Raw genomic sequence first — 17210 nt, 5'->3', positions numbered from 1 at the left:
TTATTGTTGAATAAAATTGTATGAATATTCCTAACATCCTAAATATTCACCCATTAGTTGATAGACATTTGGGTTGTTTCCACTGTTTCAGTTTAGTTCAGTCACTCAGTCATGTCCGACTCTTTGCGACCCCATGAATTGCAGCACGCCAGGCCTCCCTGTCCATCACCAACTCCGGGAGTTCACTCACACTCAGGTCCATCGAGTCGGTGATGCCATCCAGCCATCTCATCCTCTCTCGTCCCCTTCTCCTGCCCCCAATTCCTCCCAGCATCAGTGTCTTTTCCAGTGAGTCAACTCTTCGCATGAGGTTGCCAAAGTACTGGAGTTTCAGCTTTAGCATCATTCCTTCCAAAGAAATCCCAGGGCTGATCTTCAGAATGGACTGGTTGGATCTCTTTGCAGTCCAAGGGACTCTCAAGAGTCTTCTCCAACACCACAGTTCAAAAGCATCAATTCTTCGGCACTCGGCTTTCTTCACAGTCCAACTCTCACATCCATACATGACTACTGGGAAAACCATAGCCTTGACCAGCTATTATAAATACTTTAGTTCTCAAGGGCTTTCCTTGTGGCTTAGCTGGTAAAGAATCCACCTGCAACATGGGAGACCTACTTTCGATCCCTGGGTAGGGAAGATCCTTGGAGAAGGGAAAGGCTACCCACTCCAGTATTCTGGCCTGGAGAATCCCTTGGACAGAGGAGCCTCGCAGGCTACAGTCCATGGAGTCCCAAAGAGTCGGACACAGCTGACTTTCATTTCTCTTCACTTAGTGTTCAAGTTATTGTGTGATCATGTTTTCATTCCTCTTACATCTTTAGAAGTAGAATTGGTGGATCATATAATTTCATACCTAACTTTTGAAGAACTGCCAGACTTTTCCAAAGCACCTGCACAGTTAACAAGCCCACTAGCAATGTATGATTTCCCACATCCTTCCCAATCCCTGTTTTTGTGTTTTAAATTATAGTCTTTCTAACAGTGGTTTCTTGTAGCTTTGCATTTCCCTAATGACATGAATGTCTTTTCGTATGCTTATTGCCCATTTGTAGACTTGGAGAACTATCTATTCAAATCCTTCACCCAGTTTTAACTGTACTATCTCTACTGTTTAAGGAGTTCTTTATATATTCCAACACAATGATTTGCAAACATTCCTCCCATTCTTTGGGTTGTCTTTTCACTGGTTGCTTGACTTGCAACACAGAAGTTTTTCATTTAGCTATAGCCCATCTTAGGTTTGTGGTGTCCTAAGATGGACTTATCTAAGCCAAGATCGAAGAGTTTTATGTCTCAGCCTCTATAGGTGTGTGATGGGTTTTCAGTTAATCTTTGTATGTGTTGTAAGCCTTCCCTTTTAAGTACCTGTCTGGGAAATTTGCATACACCAGTTTTTTATTCTCTGGCTAGAACTTAGTTACTTGGCTGTACCAGTCATCTCTAAGAGGTTAGAGAATGTATTTTTCGGCCATCCGATAGCAGTCTTAAGCGGGTTGTAAGCCTACTCAGCCTTATAGTCTGAGCAATTCTATTGCTTCGTGTTTCTAAGAACTTAGCCGATTTTAACAAAGATTTAGCAGGAGGGTTTAGTGAGAACCGCTGTTGACTCACTCCCTCGGAGACCGATCCCAAGGAAAACGGTCCCGAGTCATTTGCCAGCCTTTCCCCGCAGGAAATGTGGGCTCTGGCGTTTTTCACTTTGGCTAATCCACCCCGAGGCACTTCGCGGCTTCCCGTTTTCCCGCGCGCTGCCCCCGCCCGGGGCGCGTCGGCCGGCCCGCCCCTCTTCGCGCCGCGCCCTCTTGGCCGGGGAGCCGCCCTCCCCGCGGGCTCGGGCTGGCGATAACCCCGAGGGCCTTGGTGCGCTGGCGGCCGTGCGTGATGGCCGTGTACCGCGAAGCGATCCCGGGCCCGGCTCTGGAGGCGCCGTCGCCCTCGCCGGAAGCACACACCTCAGCTCAGGGTTTGGTGAGCGCACAGCGAGGGGCGCGGGGGAGCGCGCGCTGGGCTTCAGCGCGGGGCCGGGCCGGGGGCCCCGGGGACCGACCCCCCCCACCCCGCCCCATCCCGGGGCACCTGGGTGCAGTCAGCCAGCCGCAGCCCCGCACGGTCCCCGCCCGAGCCTCCAGCTTGTTCAGCTGCCCCGGCTGGGGTTTGACAGTTGGCAGCTGAGCGGGGAGGCTGGGGTTATTCTGGAGCCCCAAAGAGATGGGAAACTGAGTCCTAGACAAGTGCAGAAGGCCGCTGATTCCTTCAACTAGGCAATCAGGGCCAGTCTAGGGCTCTTGTCCACCACCCGCCAGGTCATCCCGAAGTCTGGAACCCCGGGCAGGTAGAACTTCTAATTGGGCCCGCCTTCCCCAGTCTCCAGGCAGGAGCTATGGGCTTCGCCGCCCTCTCAAACCTGGCTCCCTCCAGGCACCAGACTCTCCTAGCGAAGACCTCACCCAGAGCCCTTCCTGGTAACCAGGCTCCGAAGTGAGGGTGGAGGGCAGGTGGGAATCCAGGGGCCGCCTCAGCCCCTCTGCCTCCCCTCTCCCCCACCCCCGGATAGGGCCAAGGCATGTGTCATTCAGGGCGGCTGAGCTGGAGAGGACTTAGGACTTCTGAGCTTGCTGCTGGATGCGGAATCCACTGCCCACTCTGCTGCACCTTCATTCTGTCCCTGGCTTGGCTTCACCGCCTCAGTTCCCTATGCCAACTCCGCGCTTCCCCTCCAAGCCCGTCCAAGCAAAAGGTAGTGGGTTCCAAGACAGAAAGCAAGATCAAGAGGCTCTCCGGGGACTCTCATTTCCCAGGGAACTTTAAAAACTCAGGATGACATGAATTGTTAGGGAGGAAACATTAGCCATGAAACACTAGCATTTAATTTTCATAACAACTCTAGGAGGTATATTACCCCCATTGTACACGTGATGAAGCTTAGCCATACTAAGCACCTTGTCCTGGGTTACACAGCTAGAAATGGCAGATGGAGAATTTGCATTCAAATTTGTCAAGTTTGCCTAACTGAAACGTGTCCTCAGTTGACTGTGAAGGGCTTATGATTTGAGTAGGTAAAGCAGTATTCCTCAAGATTCCAAGACTGAATCATATACCTAGATTTTTTAAAATTTTCAAGTACCTTTCGGAGGAAACCAGAATCCCTTTATGGAGGGGTCGGGGAATGGGGAGGAGGGGCTATCATGTTGGATTCTGCCTGGTGTTAAATTTTCTGGAAGTTGAAATATTCTTCACAAAAATGTCAGAAGAGACCACATCCTGCCTCGTGTGTGGGTAGGAAGAGTGCAGAGGATTTGATAAGCCCTTATCTGGGAAGACCTTCCTTTCAAAAGAGTCCTTTTGGGGTGTCTGGCTAGATACCTAACTGGGTGAAGCCATAGGCCTCTCCACTCCTCCCATCCCCAGGCAAAAGATGAAAAAGAACGATTCCCAACATCTTTGGGAGAAATAGCACCTTACACAGCATCTTCATGTCACTTATTCTTTCAACAAATATATATTGAGCATCTACATGCCCAGCATTTTTCTAGGTACTGGGGACATGGTGGTGAATAAAAGTTATGTAGTTCATGCTTTCAGAGAGTTTATGTGCTGGTGGGGAGAGGCAGGAAATAAATATGAATATATTCTGTAGTGAGTACAACTGAGAGAAATTTGGGAGGTCAGTGAAGGCCCCTCTAAAGAGATGACATTTAGGTTTCAGCTTGAATGGCAAGAAGTCAGCTCTTGCAAAGACCTGGAGGAAGAGCTGTCCAGACAGAAGGGACAGGAAGTCCAAAGGCCCTGAGGCAGTAACAGACAAGGTCATTTTGAGCAACAGGATGGAGGCTACCGTGGTTGAGGAGAGCTATCTGAAGTAAGGTGGGAAAAGGAGTGACAGCTGATTGGGTGGGCTCCTGTAGGCTATATGGAAAGGACTTGGAGTTTTATTCAAACTGTAATGGCAAGTTGTTGGGGGGTTTTCACCAGAGAAGAGACGCAATCTGATTTATGTTATGAAAAGATCACTTTGACTACTGGACAGAAAGTGGATAGTAGGGAATGAGAAGCCACTTAAGTTGGAAGCCACTTAGACTCTCACTAATAGATTAGACAGGGAAATTGGGAAGGAGGAATCAAGGATGACACCTAGGTTTGTGGCCTGAGCTGCTGAGTGAACATTGGGGCCATTTGATGCAAAGAGGACAGTAGAGTTAGGAGATTAAAACAATGGGATGGAAATCAGGAGCTGTGTTTAGACCATGCTAAGCTGGAATGCCTGTTTGGCAACCATGTGGGGCTGTGAGTAGACAGTCTAATTATGAGTCTGGAGTTCCCTGAATGCTTAGGAATATATATATATATATATATCTCCCCAAATATATGTGTGTGGGTATACATGTAACCTTTACTTCATTTTTGCTCTCATGTTTGTTGCTTACTGATTTCTGTGGTGTAAATACTCTCCCCGTGGCTGATTTCAGCCTGCCAGCGGTTCAACAACTGGCTTGCAAAAGTCCTGAACATTTAACAATCAGCTCCCAGAGCCATGGCCTCATTTGATCATCAAAACATCCCTCAAAGTTGGTAGGAATATTCCAATCAACAGATGAGGCTTAGAGAGATAAGGTGATTTATTCAAAGGCACACACAGGAAGTTCGTGGCAAGGTTAGGGGCCCCCTGACCCTCCCAGTTCACTCTAGTTTGCTGACTAATAAAACAGACTGCAGCAGAAAGCACTGGGGGAGGGGGGAATATAAGGAAAAACTGCCCCTTGGAAATGGTTAGAAGTCATGGTTCAGGGTTTCCCCCCCCACCCCACCCCCCGCCTTTTTGTCGCATTTCTTTTTTGTGTGTGTGTTTGTTGTTGACTGCACTGGGTCTTCGCTGCTGTGCTCAGTCTTTCTCCAGTTGCAGCGAGCAGGGGCTACTCTTTGTTGCTGTGCATGGGCTTCTCACTGCGGTGGCTTCTCTTGTTGAAAAGCGCAGGCTCAGTAGTTGCAGCTCACAGGCTTAATTGCCCTAAGGGAGGTGGAATCTTCCTGGACCAGAGATTAAACCCCTTTTCCCTGCATTGGCAGGCAGATTCTCAACCATTGGACCACCAGAGAAGTCCTGTCTCACTTCTTTTAAGATAAATTGAGAGCAATTAGGACTGAGAAGTTGCTGGAACAGCCCTCAAGACAGGGCTGCAGGATACTTTTGGAAGTCAGGGGGCTGGAGGGAGTGGTTGGTGCCTGTGGGGGCTGAGCTTCTGTGTCTCCCCCAGGACAGCGGAGCTGGCCACCTCTCATTCTATAGGAAGTTGTGCTATGGCATTGGAGGGGTTCCCAACCAGGTGGCCTCCAGCGCCATAGCCTTTTACCTGCAACTTTTCCTGCTCGATGTGGCACAGGTGAGTGTGGGCAGCAGCTTTGGGGCCCCCTACTCCCATGTCTGGTGTCTGGTCCTTTCAACCTGCCTTTACTTCCACCACCACAATCCTTGGTAAATGGCACTTCTGACCCAAGGCTGAGAAAAACCAAATGCTGTTGAGGGCAACCTCCTAAAAGATGTTTATTTGCAGGTTGTTTGTAGTAGAAGAATGGGAAACAACACAAATGCCCCCAAATGTAGAAGTAGTTCAACAGTAAGTTGGACTATGTCCACATGATGGAGTAATGTGTAGTCACTCAAAAGAATGAATTAGATCTATACCAGTTGATGCCCAAGAATTTCCATGATGCACTGTCAAGTGAGAAAAATTAGTTTTAGAGAAGGGTATACATATAAAAGATCCCATTTGGACAAAACAAAAACATGCCCTATATATATGAGTGCACAGGTATAAGGAGATGGTTGAGTAGCATCACTGACTCAATGGACATAAGTTTGAGCAAATTCTGGGAGATAGTGAAGGACAGGGAAGCCTGGCCTGCTGCAGTCCATGGGGCCGCAGAGTCAGATACCAGTTAGCAACTGTACAACAACATGAATAAAGGATGAGCATGGAGAAAGTATATTCCAAAAGGACATCCATCCAAAAGTATGTTAATGTTGGTGATAGGAGGGACTGATGGAGGATAGAGGATAAACAAAAATTTTTAATAAAGTATCTATTATTTACTTATCTTCCATGATTTTTTAAATGACACCAATATCCCATTTGTATAAAATTATAATTCACAAATGCACATAAGGAAATGGAGGAAAGAACGATCAGAATGCTCCTGGCAGTTGTCTCAGGATGGTGGAATTTCAGATGAGCTTTGTGTGATATTTTTCTGAACTGTTTGAATGTGTGTGTAATGAGTGTTATCACCTCATGTAATCAGAAAAATCAATAAACCATTTTCATTGTAAAACACAAGCTCTGCCTCTGACTGTCAGCTTCAGTGCACCCTTCTCGCACTGAGCCACCTCAGGGGAGGGTCTCTCAAGTCTTCTCCCAAAGTGACTGGGTATGAATATAACAGGGATGTGCTAGTGTGCACCTGTTCCCCTCTCCTTGTCCCCCCATCCCTTCTCCACTGGTGCACAGATATCCTCAGAGCCGTCTGGATTCCTGTCCTTGGGGAGGGACTGAATAGACCTCTACAGCATGACTATGGCCCTGCCAGTTTCCAGGGTCTTTCTCCTGATTGGCCGGCAGGTCCAGACACCCTCGCTGACTGTGCAGGGCCTTTGCTGTCCCCTCCTCTGTCCCTTTCAGATCCCTGCTGCCCAGGTGTCACTGGTCCTGTTTGGAGGGAAGGTGTCTGGGGCAGCTGCAGACCCTTTGGCTGGGTTTCTCATCAACAGAAGCAGGAGGACAGGTTCTGGACGACTCATGCCCTGGTGAGCACCCCACGGTCCTTAGGATCCTGGCACCCACCCCTGGCTTGAGATCTCTACGCTTGTCACAGCTGCTTCTTAGTGGTTAGAGGTCAGGTCTGGACAGTAGGTGGCAGGAATGGAATGGGTCTGAGTGAGTCATGCAGGTGTTCAGGGACCTCTCCCTCACTGGGTGGCACAGAGCTGGACAAGAGTCGCAGGCCTGGCTCCAGGGGGCTTGGAGTGCGGCCAGGCAGGGCTGGATGGCTTGGAAATTCTCACAGAGGAGATAAGACTTTCCTGGGTACAGGGAATGGCACCACCCAACCCAGGTGACACTAATGGTAAAGAACTTGCCTGCCAATGCAGGAGATGTAAGAGATAGGGGTTTGATCCCTGGGTCGAGAAGATCCCCTGGAGGAGGGCATGGAGACCCACTCCAGTATCCTTGCCTAGAGAATCCCATGGACAGAGGAGCTTGGCGGGCTATAGTCCATAGGGTGGCAAAGAGTTGGACACGACTGAAGTGACTTAGCACGCACGCACGCAACCCCTAAGGGCCCCAGCCCCCCCTCCCAGGGACTTCCTCATCCCCTCAGCCACCTCTCCCCCTCCGTGGCTCCCACCCTGAGCCCCAGACCAGGGCTCCTCCGGGGCTGAGGGCCAGGTGAGGTTGCTCCAGGCCCCTGGGGACCCCCTGTCCTGGTGCTGCAGGGCGCCCCACCTGGCTCTGCCTCCGCAGGGTGCTGGGCTGCACACCCTTCATTGCCCTGGCCTACTTCTTCCTGTGGTTCTTGCCCCCCTTCACCACCTTGCGAGGCCTTTGGTACACGACCCTCTACTGCCTGTTCCAGGCCCTGGCCACGGTAAGCAGGTGGGCCCCTTCCTGGGTCTGGACTCCTGGAACTGCATGCCGGCAGGAGGCCTCCCTGAAGTGTGTGTGTGTGCTGGGGGGTGCCCACTGCCCACCTGCTCACCAGGTTGTAACTGGCTGTTAGCTTTTCTTGTGGGCTCTAGGCCAGATGCCCCTCCTGCTCCTTAGCCCCTAACTGCAGGTTGAGTGGATCTGTGGCGACATGCCAGTCTGACACGGGCCTGGCCTGGGGAAGCTGCTGACCTGGGTTGGCCGCCTGGCAGTGGGCACTGTCCTAAGCTCTGCCTGGTCCTGCAGTTTGTCCAGGTGCCCTACACAGCGCTGACCATGCTCCTGACCCCCAACCCCAAGGAGCGGGACTCAGCCACCGCGTACCGTGAGTGCAGGCAGGCATGCAGTTGGGTGGGAGGGGGTAGTCCTGCCCAGCCCCAGGAGCTCAGTCACCTTGCTGCATGCTGTGTCCCAGGGATGACCTTGGAGATGGCGGGGACGCTGATGGGAGCCACCATCCACGGACTCATCGTGTCTGGTGCCCACGGGTCCCACAGGTGCAAGGAGGACGTGCTCCCAGGGGAAGTGGCTGTTTCCCCCAATGCGGTGAGTGTCCAGGCTGCCCGGAGCCCCTGGGGCCCCCGCTTCGAGGTCACCTCCTTCTTCGAGGAACAGGTCTCCGCCAGGTCTCTTCGTGGTTGTTTGGGGGCTCAGCCCTGCCCAGCAGGCTCTTGCATTCCTTCCCTGCTCCTTGTGCTGAGCCCATGTCCCCCATCCTCCCGCTAAATCTGCTTCTCCTGCTGGGTGCCTTCTAAACGTGGAGCCAAACAACAGGCCAGCAGGTCATCTGGAGTGGAGGATGTGGACCCCAGAGAAGGGGCAGGGCGGGGAGGGGCCGCCAGCAGGGGCAGGAGAGAGACAGCAGAAGGGTTTAGTGTCCTGGCAGAGCTCTGGGCAAAACCCATGCTATGAGCAGTGCCACGCAGCCCTGAACAGGTGTCCCCCCAACCCCACCCACAGTGTGAAAGGAGAGGGGAAACCTGGAGCGGTACCCCTTCCTCTCCCCTCAAAGCCGTTCCCTTTTCAGCAATTAGGAGATGTTCATCTATTCATCTGTCAAGTGCATCTTCTATTCCCCCTCTTCTTAAGCAAATGACATCACTGATCTCCACCAACATCTGAGAATTAATGTTATGAGAATAGTGCCAGCATCACGCACCCACAGTTCACTGCCTGTAAGAAAACATTACAGTGAAGTCCTGTGTAGAGATCCCCAGGCCATCTGCAACCCGGCTACAGAATGTGCCTCCGTACAGTGTGAAATGAAGCTGTAGGGCCCCAGAGAGAGCAGGCAGTCAATCTCCCCTTCCCATGGCCCACTGCCCCAGTCAAGGGATTGCCTGGATCTGGGTAGGTGAGAGGCTATGCCCCGTTGCCCTCAAAGCCCATCATGGTGCTACTAGCCCAGGATCAGAGAGGTTGTGGCCTGCAGATTTACCTTCCCTGCTTCCAAGCCCAGAGCCCCCCACCCTGCTCAAAAAAAGACTGAGAGTCAAAGTCGCTCAATCATGTCCAACTCTTTGCAACCCCATAGATTATAGCCCAGGCTCCTCTGTCCATGGGATTCTCCAGGCAAGAATACTGGAGTGGATTGCTATTCCCTTCTCCAGGGGATCTTCCTGACACAGGGCTCAAACTCAAGTCTTCTGCATTGTAGGCAGATTCTTCATTATCTGAGCCACCAAGAAGCCTCTACAAGGCCGCTCCCCAAAGCTCCTGGGTCACTGTCTAGGTGAGGATAGTGGAACAGAGGGTAGAAATGGGGAGCAGGGTTGAGGAGCTCCCCTTGGGTGGGAGACCAGGAGGCCAGGTGGGACATAGGATGGCAAGAAGTGAGGAGTAGGAAGCTGAAAACCCGCACTCCCTCATGTCCTCATGGCTCACATGAGGCTGTGAGCCATGGTGAGAAGCGTCCAGGAGCCTCTTGCTAGTTCCAGTTCTGCTGTCCCATAGACTTCACGTACAAAACACAAATTCATAGATAAAACCGTCCCGAATTTCAAGACAGCAGAGCATTAACTCCCAAGTGCAGCACTTTCTGAATGTGGGACCCCTCACACCGGTGAAGCTCTGCATCTCCCTCCTTCCTCCCCCACCAGAGGCAACCCCTATCCTGAACTGGGTGGCTGTTACTCCCATGCAGGCCTTATATGTATTTTATTCCATGTGTGTCTTCCTCTGAATGTTTGATGGTACCGTTTCTGTTTTCGACATTTTCTGTGTCATCGTACATCATACTGTAACTGTCTGTTCATGGATCTGTCTCCCCCTCACCCCAAGCCCCTTACTGTGGATGCACAGGGTCACTTATTCATCACTGTAACCTCAGGGTCTAGCACACCGAAGACCGAAGCAATGAATGTTTGCTTAAAAAACATGACAGAGAGGGAGGGAGGGATTTGACTCGTGGTTACGTGAATGCCCACAGGAGGTTCTGGTCCCTGAGATCTCCCTCTCCTGTGGGCTGATGGAGAGGAAGAGCACCTAGCATCCTTGGAACTGAGGGTCCTTCTGCTCCCACTGGGAGGCACTCCTGCCAGGCCCCTGGGTATCCCCACCTCCATGGGTTGGAGTCATCACCCCCACTGTTCTGTCCTGTCCACAGACTCGTCTCTACTTCATTGCAGCTGCTGTGGTTGCTTTGACTTACCCAGTGTGCAGTACTTTGCTCTACCTGGGGGTGAAGGAGCGATCAGGTAGGTACAGGGCTACAGAGTGTGGAAGCAGAAGCTGGTCGCTCCTCTCGGGCATGAGTTTTGATTTTGAACTCCACCAAGCCAAGATGTCCCTTTCCAATGTTACAGACCCCTCCACCCCAGCATCCGGTCAGGGCCTGGGCTTCCTGGCTGGACTGGGTCTCACAGTCCGGCATCGGCCCTATCTGAAGCTGGTCGTCTCCTTCCTCTTCATCTCAGCAGCTGTTCAGGTATGTCTGGCCAGGCTGAACCCCCCTGGCTGGGCTCTGGCCATACTGAGCTTGCATAGGTTGAGGTTAGTCTCTCGTCTCCACCACACCACAGGGAAGCCAGTGGCTGGCAAGGGCTTGGCAAGGCTGATGCTGGGAGGAGAGAAACCTACCTAGATCTAGTGGGACTGGGGAGGGTCAGGGCCCAGACACCAGGAAGTATCTGGAGTGGTAAAGGCCATCCATCTCAGCTGTGCCGGGGGAGACTAGGAATAGGGTTTAAGCCTGTGTTGCAATAACACTCCATTGTTGGAGAAGGGATTGCATGATGGTGGCAGAAACCAGAGCTTGGAGGCCCAAAGGGAAGGCCCGACTCAAAGCCTTGCCCTTGATTTCCATGTTTCTGCCATTTCCTGTACATGCCTACTTCCTGTCGACTCCTCAGGTGGAGCAGAGCTACCTGGTCCTGTTCTGTACACATGCCTCCCAGCTTCAAGACCACGTCCAGGGCATGGTGCTGACCATCCTGGTGAGGGGACATGGGGTGGTAGAGGCGAGAGGCCTGAGTCAGGGCTGTGTGGTCCTTGACATGACCTGTGTGATGGAGTTCTGGTGGTCAGTATTTTGGACTCTGCTTGGGCTTTTTGCTAAGATGATTCAATCGTGTCCAATTTTTTGCAACCCTATGGACTGTAGCCCACCAGGCTCCTCTGACCATGGGATTCTCCAGGCAAGAATACTGGAGTGGGTTGCCATTTCCTTCTCCAGGGGATCTTCCCAACCCAGGGATCGAACCCACGTCTCTTATGTCTCCTGCATTGGCAGGTGGGTTCTTTACCACTAGTGCCACCATTTCAGTAGAGGGTGGAATTGGGGTCAGGGTCATAAAGTTCGTAAAGTTCAGCCACTGGTTCCAACCAAGGACAAGGTCAATGTTGGGTGTCCCACTTAAAAGCTGAGCATTTGAGAATCTGGCAGAGGTCCCGGCAGGGCGTCCTGGGCTATGACGATTCTGTCTGTTCACAGGTCTCAGCAGTGCTGAGCACCCCGATGTGGGAGTGGGTTCTGCAGCGATTTGGGAAGAGGATGTCGGCCCTTGGGATCTGTGTGAGTGAGGCAGGAAGCCAGGCCTGGGGTGGTGTTGAGGGGGCAGTGTGTTCTCGCGTCCTCTGTGTCTAGCCCGGTGCCAGGCTCAGAGGGCATCAGTAAGGACTGGTGAGTGCGTGAATCTAAGAGCAGCTATGAGTGTGTGCGGGGCAGGGGTACAAGCAGAGAAGGCGCCAGCGTGTCTGTCTCCCTAGGCAATGGTGCCCTTTGCAATCCTGCTGGCTGCTGTGCCCATGGTGCCTGTGGCATATGTCGTGGCCTTTGTGTCTGGCCTGAGCATCGCTGTGTCCTTGCTGCTACCCTGGTATGCCGGGTGAGGGGCATGAGGAGTAGGGGCCTCCCACCCTTCCCAGTGGGTATCCCCCCTTCATCTCAACCTGCGGTCCCAGGCCTCCTCCCCTGGGGACAGGCTCTCCTCCTTTCCGGGGAAAGAGTGTGTTAGGGAAAAAGTGAAAATGTTAGTCACTCAGTTGTGTCTGCCTCTTATAAGACCCCATGGACTGTAGCCTGCCAGGTTCCTCTGTCCATGGGAATCTCCAGACAGGAATAATGGAGTGGGTTGCCATGCCCCCTTCCAGGTATCTTCCCAACCCAAGGATTGAACCCAGGTCTCCCGCATTGCAGATGGATTCTTTACCATCTGAGCCAGGGAAGCCCAAGAATACTGGAGTGGGTAGCCTATCCCTTCTCCAGAGGATCTTCCCACCCAGGGATTAAACCTGGGTCTCCCACACTGCAGGCAGATTTTTTACTGTCTGAGTCACCAGGGAAGTACAAGCACTTTTACTGCCTGACTCTCTTTGGACCAGTCCTGGTGCTGGGCAGCGGGGACTCAGGGGTGAATCTGACTCAGTCCTTGTCCCCAAAAAGCCCTCAGTTTGACAGCTCCCGAAGAGATAAAAGACATAATTCTGCAGTCTCTGCCCCCAGGTCCATGCTTCCAGACGTGGTCGATGACTTCCAGCTGCAGCACCAGCATGGCCCAGGCCTGGAGACCATCTTCTACTCATCCTACGTCTTCTTCACCAAGCTTTCGGGAGCAGGCGCCCTGGGCATCTCCACTCTCAGCCTGGAGTGAGTCCCAGAATTGGGCTGTCCCAGAGGCACAAAAGACAAGTGACGTGGGAAGCAAAGGGCAAAGTCCCCAACCCAAGCCAGCCCGGGGCCACCCACGAGTCTGAGGAGTGTGTGGGAACCCCCACCTCAGCTTTCTCTGTGCACATGACCAGAAGGGGTACAGGTCTCAGCAGCTATACCCCTTCTGAAACCTCTACTCCCCTCATTCACAGCTCTCTCTGAACTCCTCCCCAGTCTGCCTGTTCCCTCACACTCCCTTCCTCCCTAGTTAGACTTATTTGGCCAGAAAACAAATCCAAGTTTCAGGATAGGGTGGGGGTTGGGCACCTGGGACCCTTCCATCAGGAGGCTCTGAGCTGGATGCTCAGGGTGGGGGCTTCTCCAGCTTCGCAGGGTACGAGTCAGGAGCCTGCAGGCAGTCGGAGCAGGTGGTGGTGACCCTCAAGGTCCTCATCGGTGCTGTGCCCACCAGCATGATCCTCATTGGTCTCTGCATCCTCATGGTCGGCCCCACTCCCAAGGTGCCAAGACAGGCCAACTCCCGCTCCCTGGGGAGGTAGGCACCTCGCGCTCACGGGTATACAGCGCAGGGCACCTAGGGAGGCACACAGATGTGCACAGTTCTCATGTGGACCTGATGTGCCACAAGCATGGCAGTCTTTTTTTTTTAATTTGTTTATTTTTGGCTGCACCGGGTCTTCTTTGCCATGTGGGCTTTTTCTAGTTGCGGTGAGCAGGGGCAGCTCTCTAGTTGAGGTGCTTGGGTTTCTCATTGTGGTGGCTTCTCTTGTTGCAGAGCACGGGCTCTAGGGTGCGAGGGCTTCAGCAGTTGTGGCTCCCGGGATCTAGAGCCCAGGTTCGTTAGCTGTGGTCCACGGGCTTAGTTGCTCTGTGGCAAGTGGAGTCTTCCCGGACCAGGGATCGAAGCCATGTCCCCTGTATTGGTAGGCAGATTCTTATCCACTGTACCACTGGGAAAGTGCTGTCAGTCCATCTTAATGGGCCCCAAACTGAATTCATCTCTGTTCTCCAATCTTGGCTCTTGTTGCACCACAAAGAACCTTCCAGCCTGGGTGCTGAAACCCCAGGGTCATCTTCCACTCCTCCCACACCAGCTGCCCTGAGCCGCTCTCTCACCTTGTTCTTACCACTTGGAAGCACAGACCCCACTGCCCTGGGCATGATCTGCTCACTGCCTGGCTTTCACAGTAGACTGTGGGGCCCTTGACGGCTGAGGGGGCTGTTTTCTTCATTTTTGTGTCCCAGGAGCTCAGCCCAGAGCCAAAGTCCAAGCAGGCACTGCAGTGTCAACACTTCTGGTCAAGCAGACAGTCACAAGCTGTGCCCACATTTTTGCACATGCTCAAAAACTTACAAACAAGAGCCCGTGTACAGGCAGAGGCCCACACAGGATAGGCCAGGAAGTGGCTCCATCATGGATCCCTCACTGCACAGTAGGGACAGCCTGGGACTCCAGCCCCTCATACTGACATCATGCCCTGTGTTTGGGGAATGACACATGGGTAGGACCTGGAGGAACAGGGCTGTAGCTTCATTCTGAGGGTTCAGCAGGAGAGGAGTTGCTCAGGAGACAAGGAGCAGCCACTGACACTCCCCTGACCTCTGCCCACCCTCACCCTCCTCTCTGACTTCTCTTCTCTTTCCTGCAGGAGGACCAGCTACACTCTGGCTTGAATTTGAGACCCTGTGAGCCAGCACATCAGGAGCAGCATCTTCTGGGCTCCAGGCCCCCCTTTTTAGCCCTTTGGCACCCCCGCCTCACCATTTACACACAACCTGTCTTTTCCCCAGGGATGTGGAGTCTTCAGTGACTCTCCTGAAGGGAGTGGCCTGGGCTCCACCTTTCATGTCTTACCCGTTGACCTCAGGACATCTCAGAGAGGCCTGTGCTGCTGACTACCCAGGTCTGGGCAACCTGTGACCTGGAAAGCATTCCTGTAGCAACTATTCCTGGAAAAAGGAAGCCCCTACCAGCCTGGTCTGCAGACTTCTGTGGGAGCACCAGGCCCACCAACCTGCTTAGATGGCAAAGCTACTTGACAAGACAGACGCACAGAATTCTTGTTTCTCCTGATGGTCCAGTGGTCATCTAATGGAGAGGCTGACAGACAGCATGTGAATGGGCAGAGAAGGGACAGAGGGACATGCTGGGATATCCAGGCGGAGAGATACACAGATGCAGCCAGAGAGGTCAGCAGACCCCAGAGGGAGTGGATCGGGCCAGCAGTGGGGACAGGTTTCATGTCTTTGGGGAAGAAAGATCCACTAAGGTTTATTTTTTCAGAAACAAAGGGTTTACCTTCTACTTGCTTGCTTGCGCGTGTGGTCAGTCGTGTCTGACTCTTTGCGACCCCACGAGTCTCCTCTGTCCATGGGATTTCCCAGGCAGAAAGAGTGGAGTGGGTTGACACTTCCTGCACCAGGGGATATTCCCAACCCAGGGAGTGAACCCACGTCTCTGACATCTGCTGCATTGGCAGGAAGATTCTTTACTGCTGAACCACCTGGGAAGATCTGTTTGAGTCTGTAGAATGTGACTGGGGCCAGCCTGCTCATCCCACCTCCTGGGAAATCTGTCCCAAGGAGGGAAGGGGAGGGTGCCTAATGTCACCGAAACTGGCCATGTCTCCTCAACCATGTGTCCCAGAATATCCGCAGTTCCTCAGACCACAGGTTCCCTGTGGGAGGAGACAAGAAGTTGAGGCCATCGGCCAGGGCAGCAGACCATGGTAGCTTGTTTGGGTTTGGGGCCTGGGGAGGAGCTGGGGAACCCATGGGGCCCTGATGCCCCAGCAAGTGTTCCTAGAGAAGCCTGGGTACCCATAGGGGGACCAGGAGGTGAGATCTGCCCCCCACATTCCTCCCCCACCCCCAGTTCTACCCTTCCCAAGCCCACTGCCCAGGACTAGGCCCCCTTCCACTTCCTCTTTAGCCCTCTGGCTGCCTCTTAAGTATGAGATGAGATTGAAGGTCTAAGACAGTCAGAGCTCAGATACACTCAGATAGTGCTCCTCAGAGCTTAAAGCATTTGGCTTTCTCTACAAATGCTGTCTTTTCGTACTGCCCATGCGGTTCTCCAGGCAAGAATACTGGAGCGGAGTTCTTCACTGACTCAATGGACATGAATTCGAGCCAACGCCAGGAGACAGTGGAGGACAGAGGAGCCTGGCATGCTACAGTCCATGGAGTTGCAGTCGGACATGACTGAGTGGCCAAACAACGACAAACGCTCTACCCTTCCCAAGTCCCAAGTTCCTAGGTTCCAAGAAGGAACCTGACCTCAAAGAGAGTGCAGAGTGTGACCCGGTCTGTCTGACGCCTGAGCTTTCTGGCCCTGTGACACTGACAAGGGCATCTGATCCTTGAGGTCACGGGGCTCCAGAGAAAGAGCTGGGCTCAGCCTCTCTTCCTGATTCAGGAGGGGGCTGATAGGAAACTCTGTTCACCCCCTGCTCTGCACAGGCACATACAGCACACACATACGTCACACACTGCACACTCACACACACCTATGGAACAGGTTTTTGTTTGCTTGCTTGTTTTTCTTTTGGCTGCACTGTCTTTGTTGGGTTGGCAGGCTTAGTTACCCCTCGGCAACTAAGTTCTTGGTTGGGATCCTAGTTCCCTGACCATGGATCAATTGTGGGTACTCTGCATTGAAAGGTGGATTCTTAACCACTGGACCACCAAGAAAGTCCCCAGAACAGTTTCTTAACACTGGACAGTCACTGGCCATGTGGAAACAGAAAGGTACAAGAAGGCAGTTTCTCCCATGTGGTCATGCGGTGCTTTGGAAACCTGGGCAATGCAGGTGGGATCAGAAGCTTGTACTACATTTGATGTTACCTCTATTTCCTGGGAGTGCAGTCTCCTAGGAAACCGAGGAGAGCTGCACTGTACAGGAACAGCAGTCGGGGCCACCGCTGGGGGTCAAGTGTTGGATCTCGGAGATGGGAGGCGATCATGAGCTGCCTGAAATGTATAATTCCATTTCTTCTTCATGACAACCCTATGAAGCAGGTATTATCTCATTTTCAGGTGAGAAAATAGACTAGTGAATTAAGCAACTTGCCTAACAGCAGTTAGAAATGGAAGAAATGGTTTTGTACCCAGAATTGGAGATCAGATGCCCACGTCAGTGTCCTCCAGGCAGTTAAAACATCACACGTCCTTCTCCCCACACTTGTTCTGCCTCCTGCATTTTAGGTAAATTTATGTCAGCATCTATCCAGTCACCAAAATCCCTAACTTGGTTTCTCCTTAGTCTCTTTTCTCTCCCATTTACTCCACCAACCCATTCCCCATATATACCAAGTATGTATTAAGTGAGGGAAAAGTGTTGCAACATGTGGGTTCTACCATTATCAAGTGGTAGAAGTTGGGACTTCCTTGGTCATCC

At 52.5% G+C, this 17210-nt stretch overlaps 1 protein-coding gene across 1 annotated transcript; it reads left to right on the top strand.

The window, feature by feature from the left end:
• On the top strand, positions 2624-15164 carry MFSD2B (major facilitator superfamily domain containing 2B). Its single transcript, XM_018054724.1, has 14 exons — positions 2624-2738; positions 5129-5379; positions 6676-6800; positions 7519-7642; positions 7948-8026; positions 8117-8247; positions 10307-10397; positions 10506-10627; positions 11052-11135; positions 11633-11713; positions 11908-12017; positions 12644-12787; positions 13176-13346; positions 14461-15164. The coding sequence occupies exons 1-14, from the start codon at positions 2624-2626 to the stop codon at positions 14483-14485; spliced, it is 1653 nt and encodes a 550-aa protein (XP_017910213.1). The 3' UTR covers positions 14486-15164.

The sequence above is a fragment of the Capra hircus genome, chromosome 11 (assembly GCF_001704415.2).
Source record: "Capra hircus breed San Clemente chromosome 11, ASM170441v1, whole genome shotgun sequence".
Classification (NCBI taxonomy): domain Eukaryota; kingdom Metazoa; phylum Chordata; class Mammalia; order Artiodactyla; family Bovidae; genus Capra; species Capra hircus.
The sequence above is the reverse complement of the archived record's forward strand: the minus strand, read 5'-3'. Positions and strand labels throughout refer to the sequence as shown.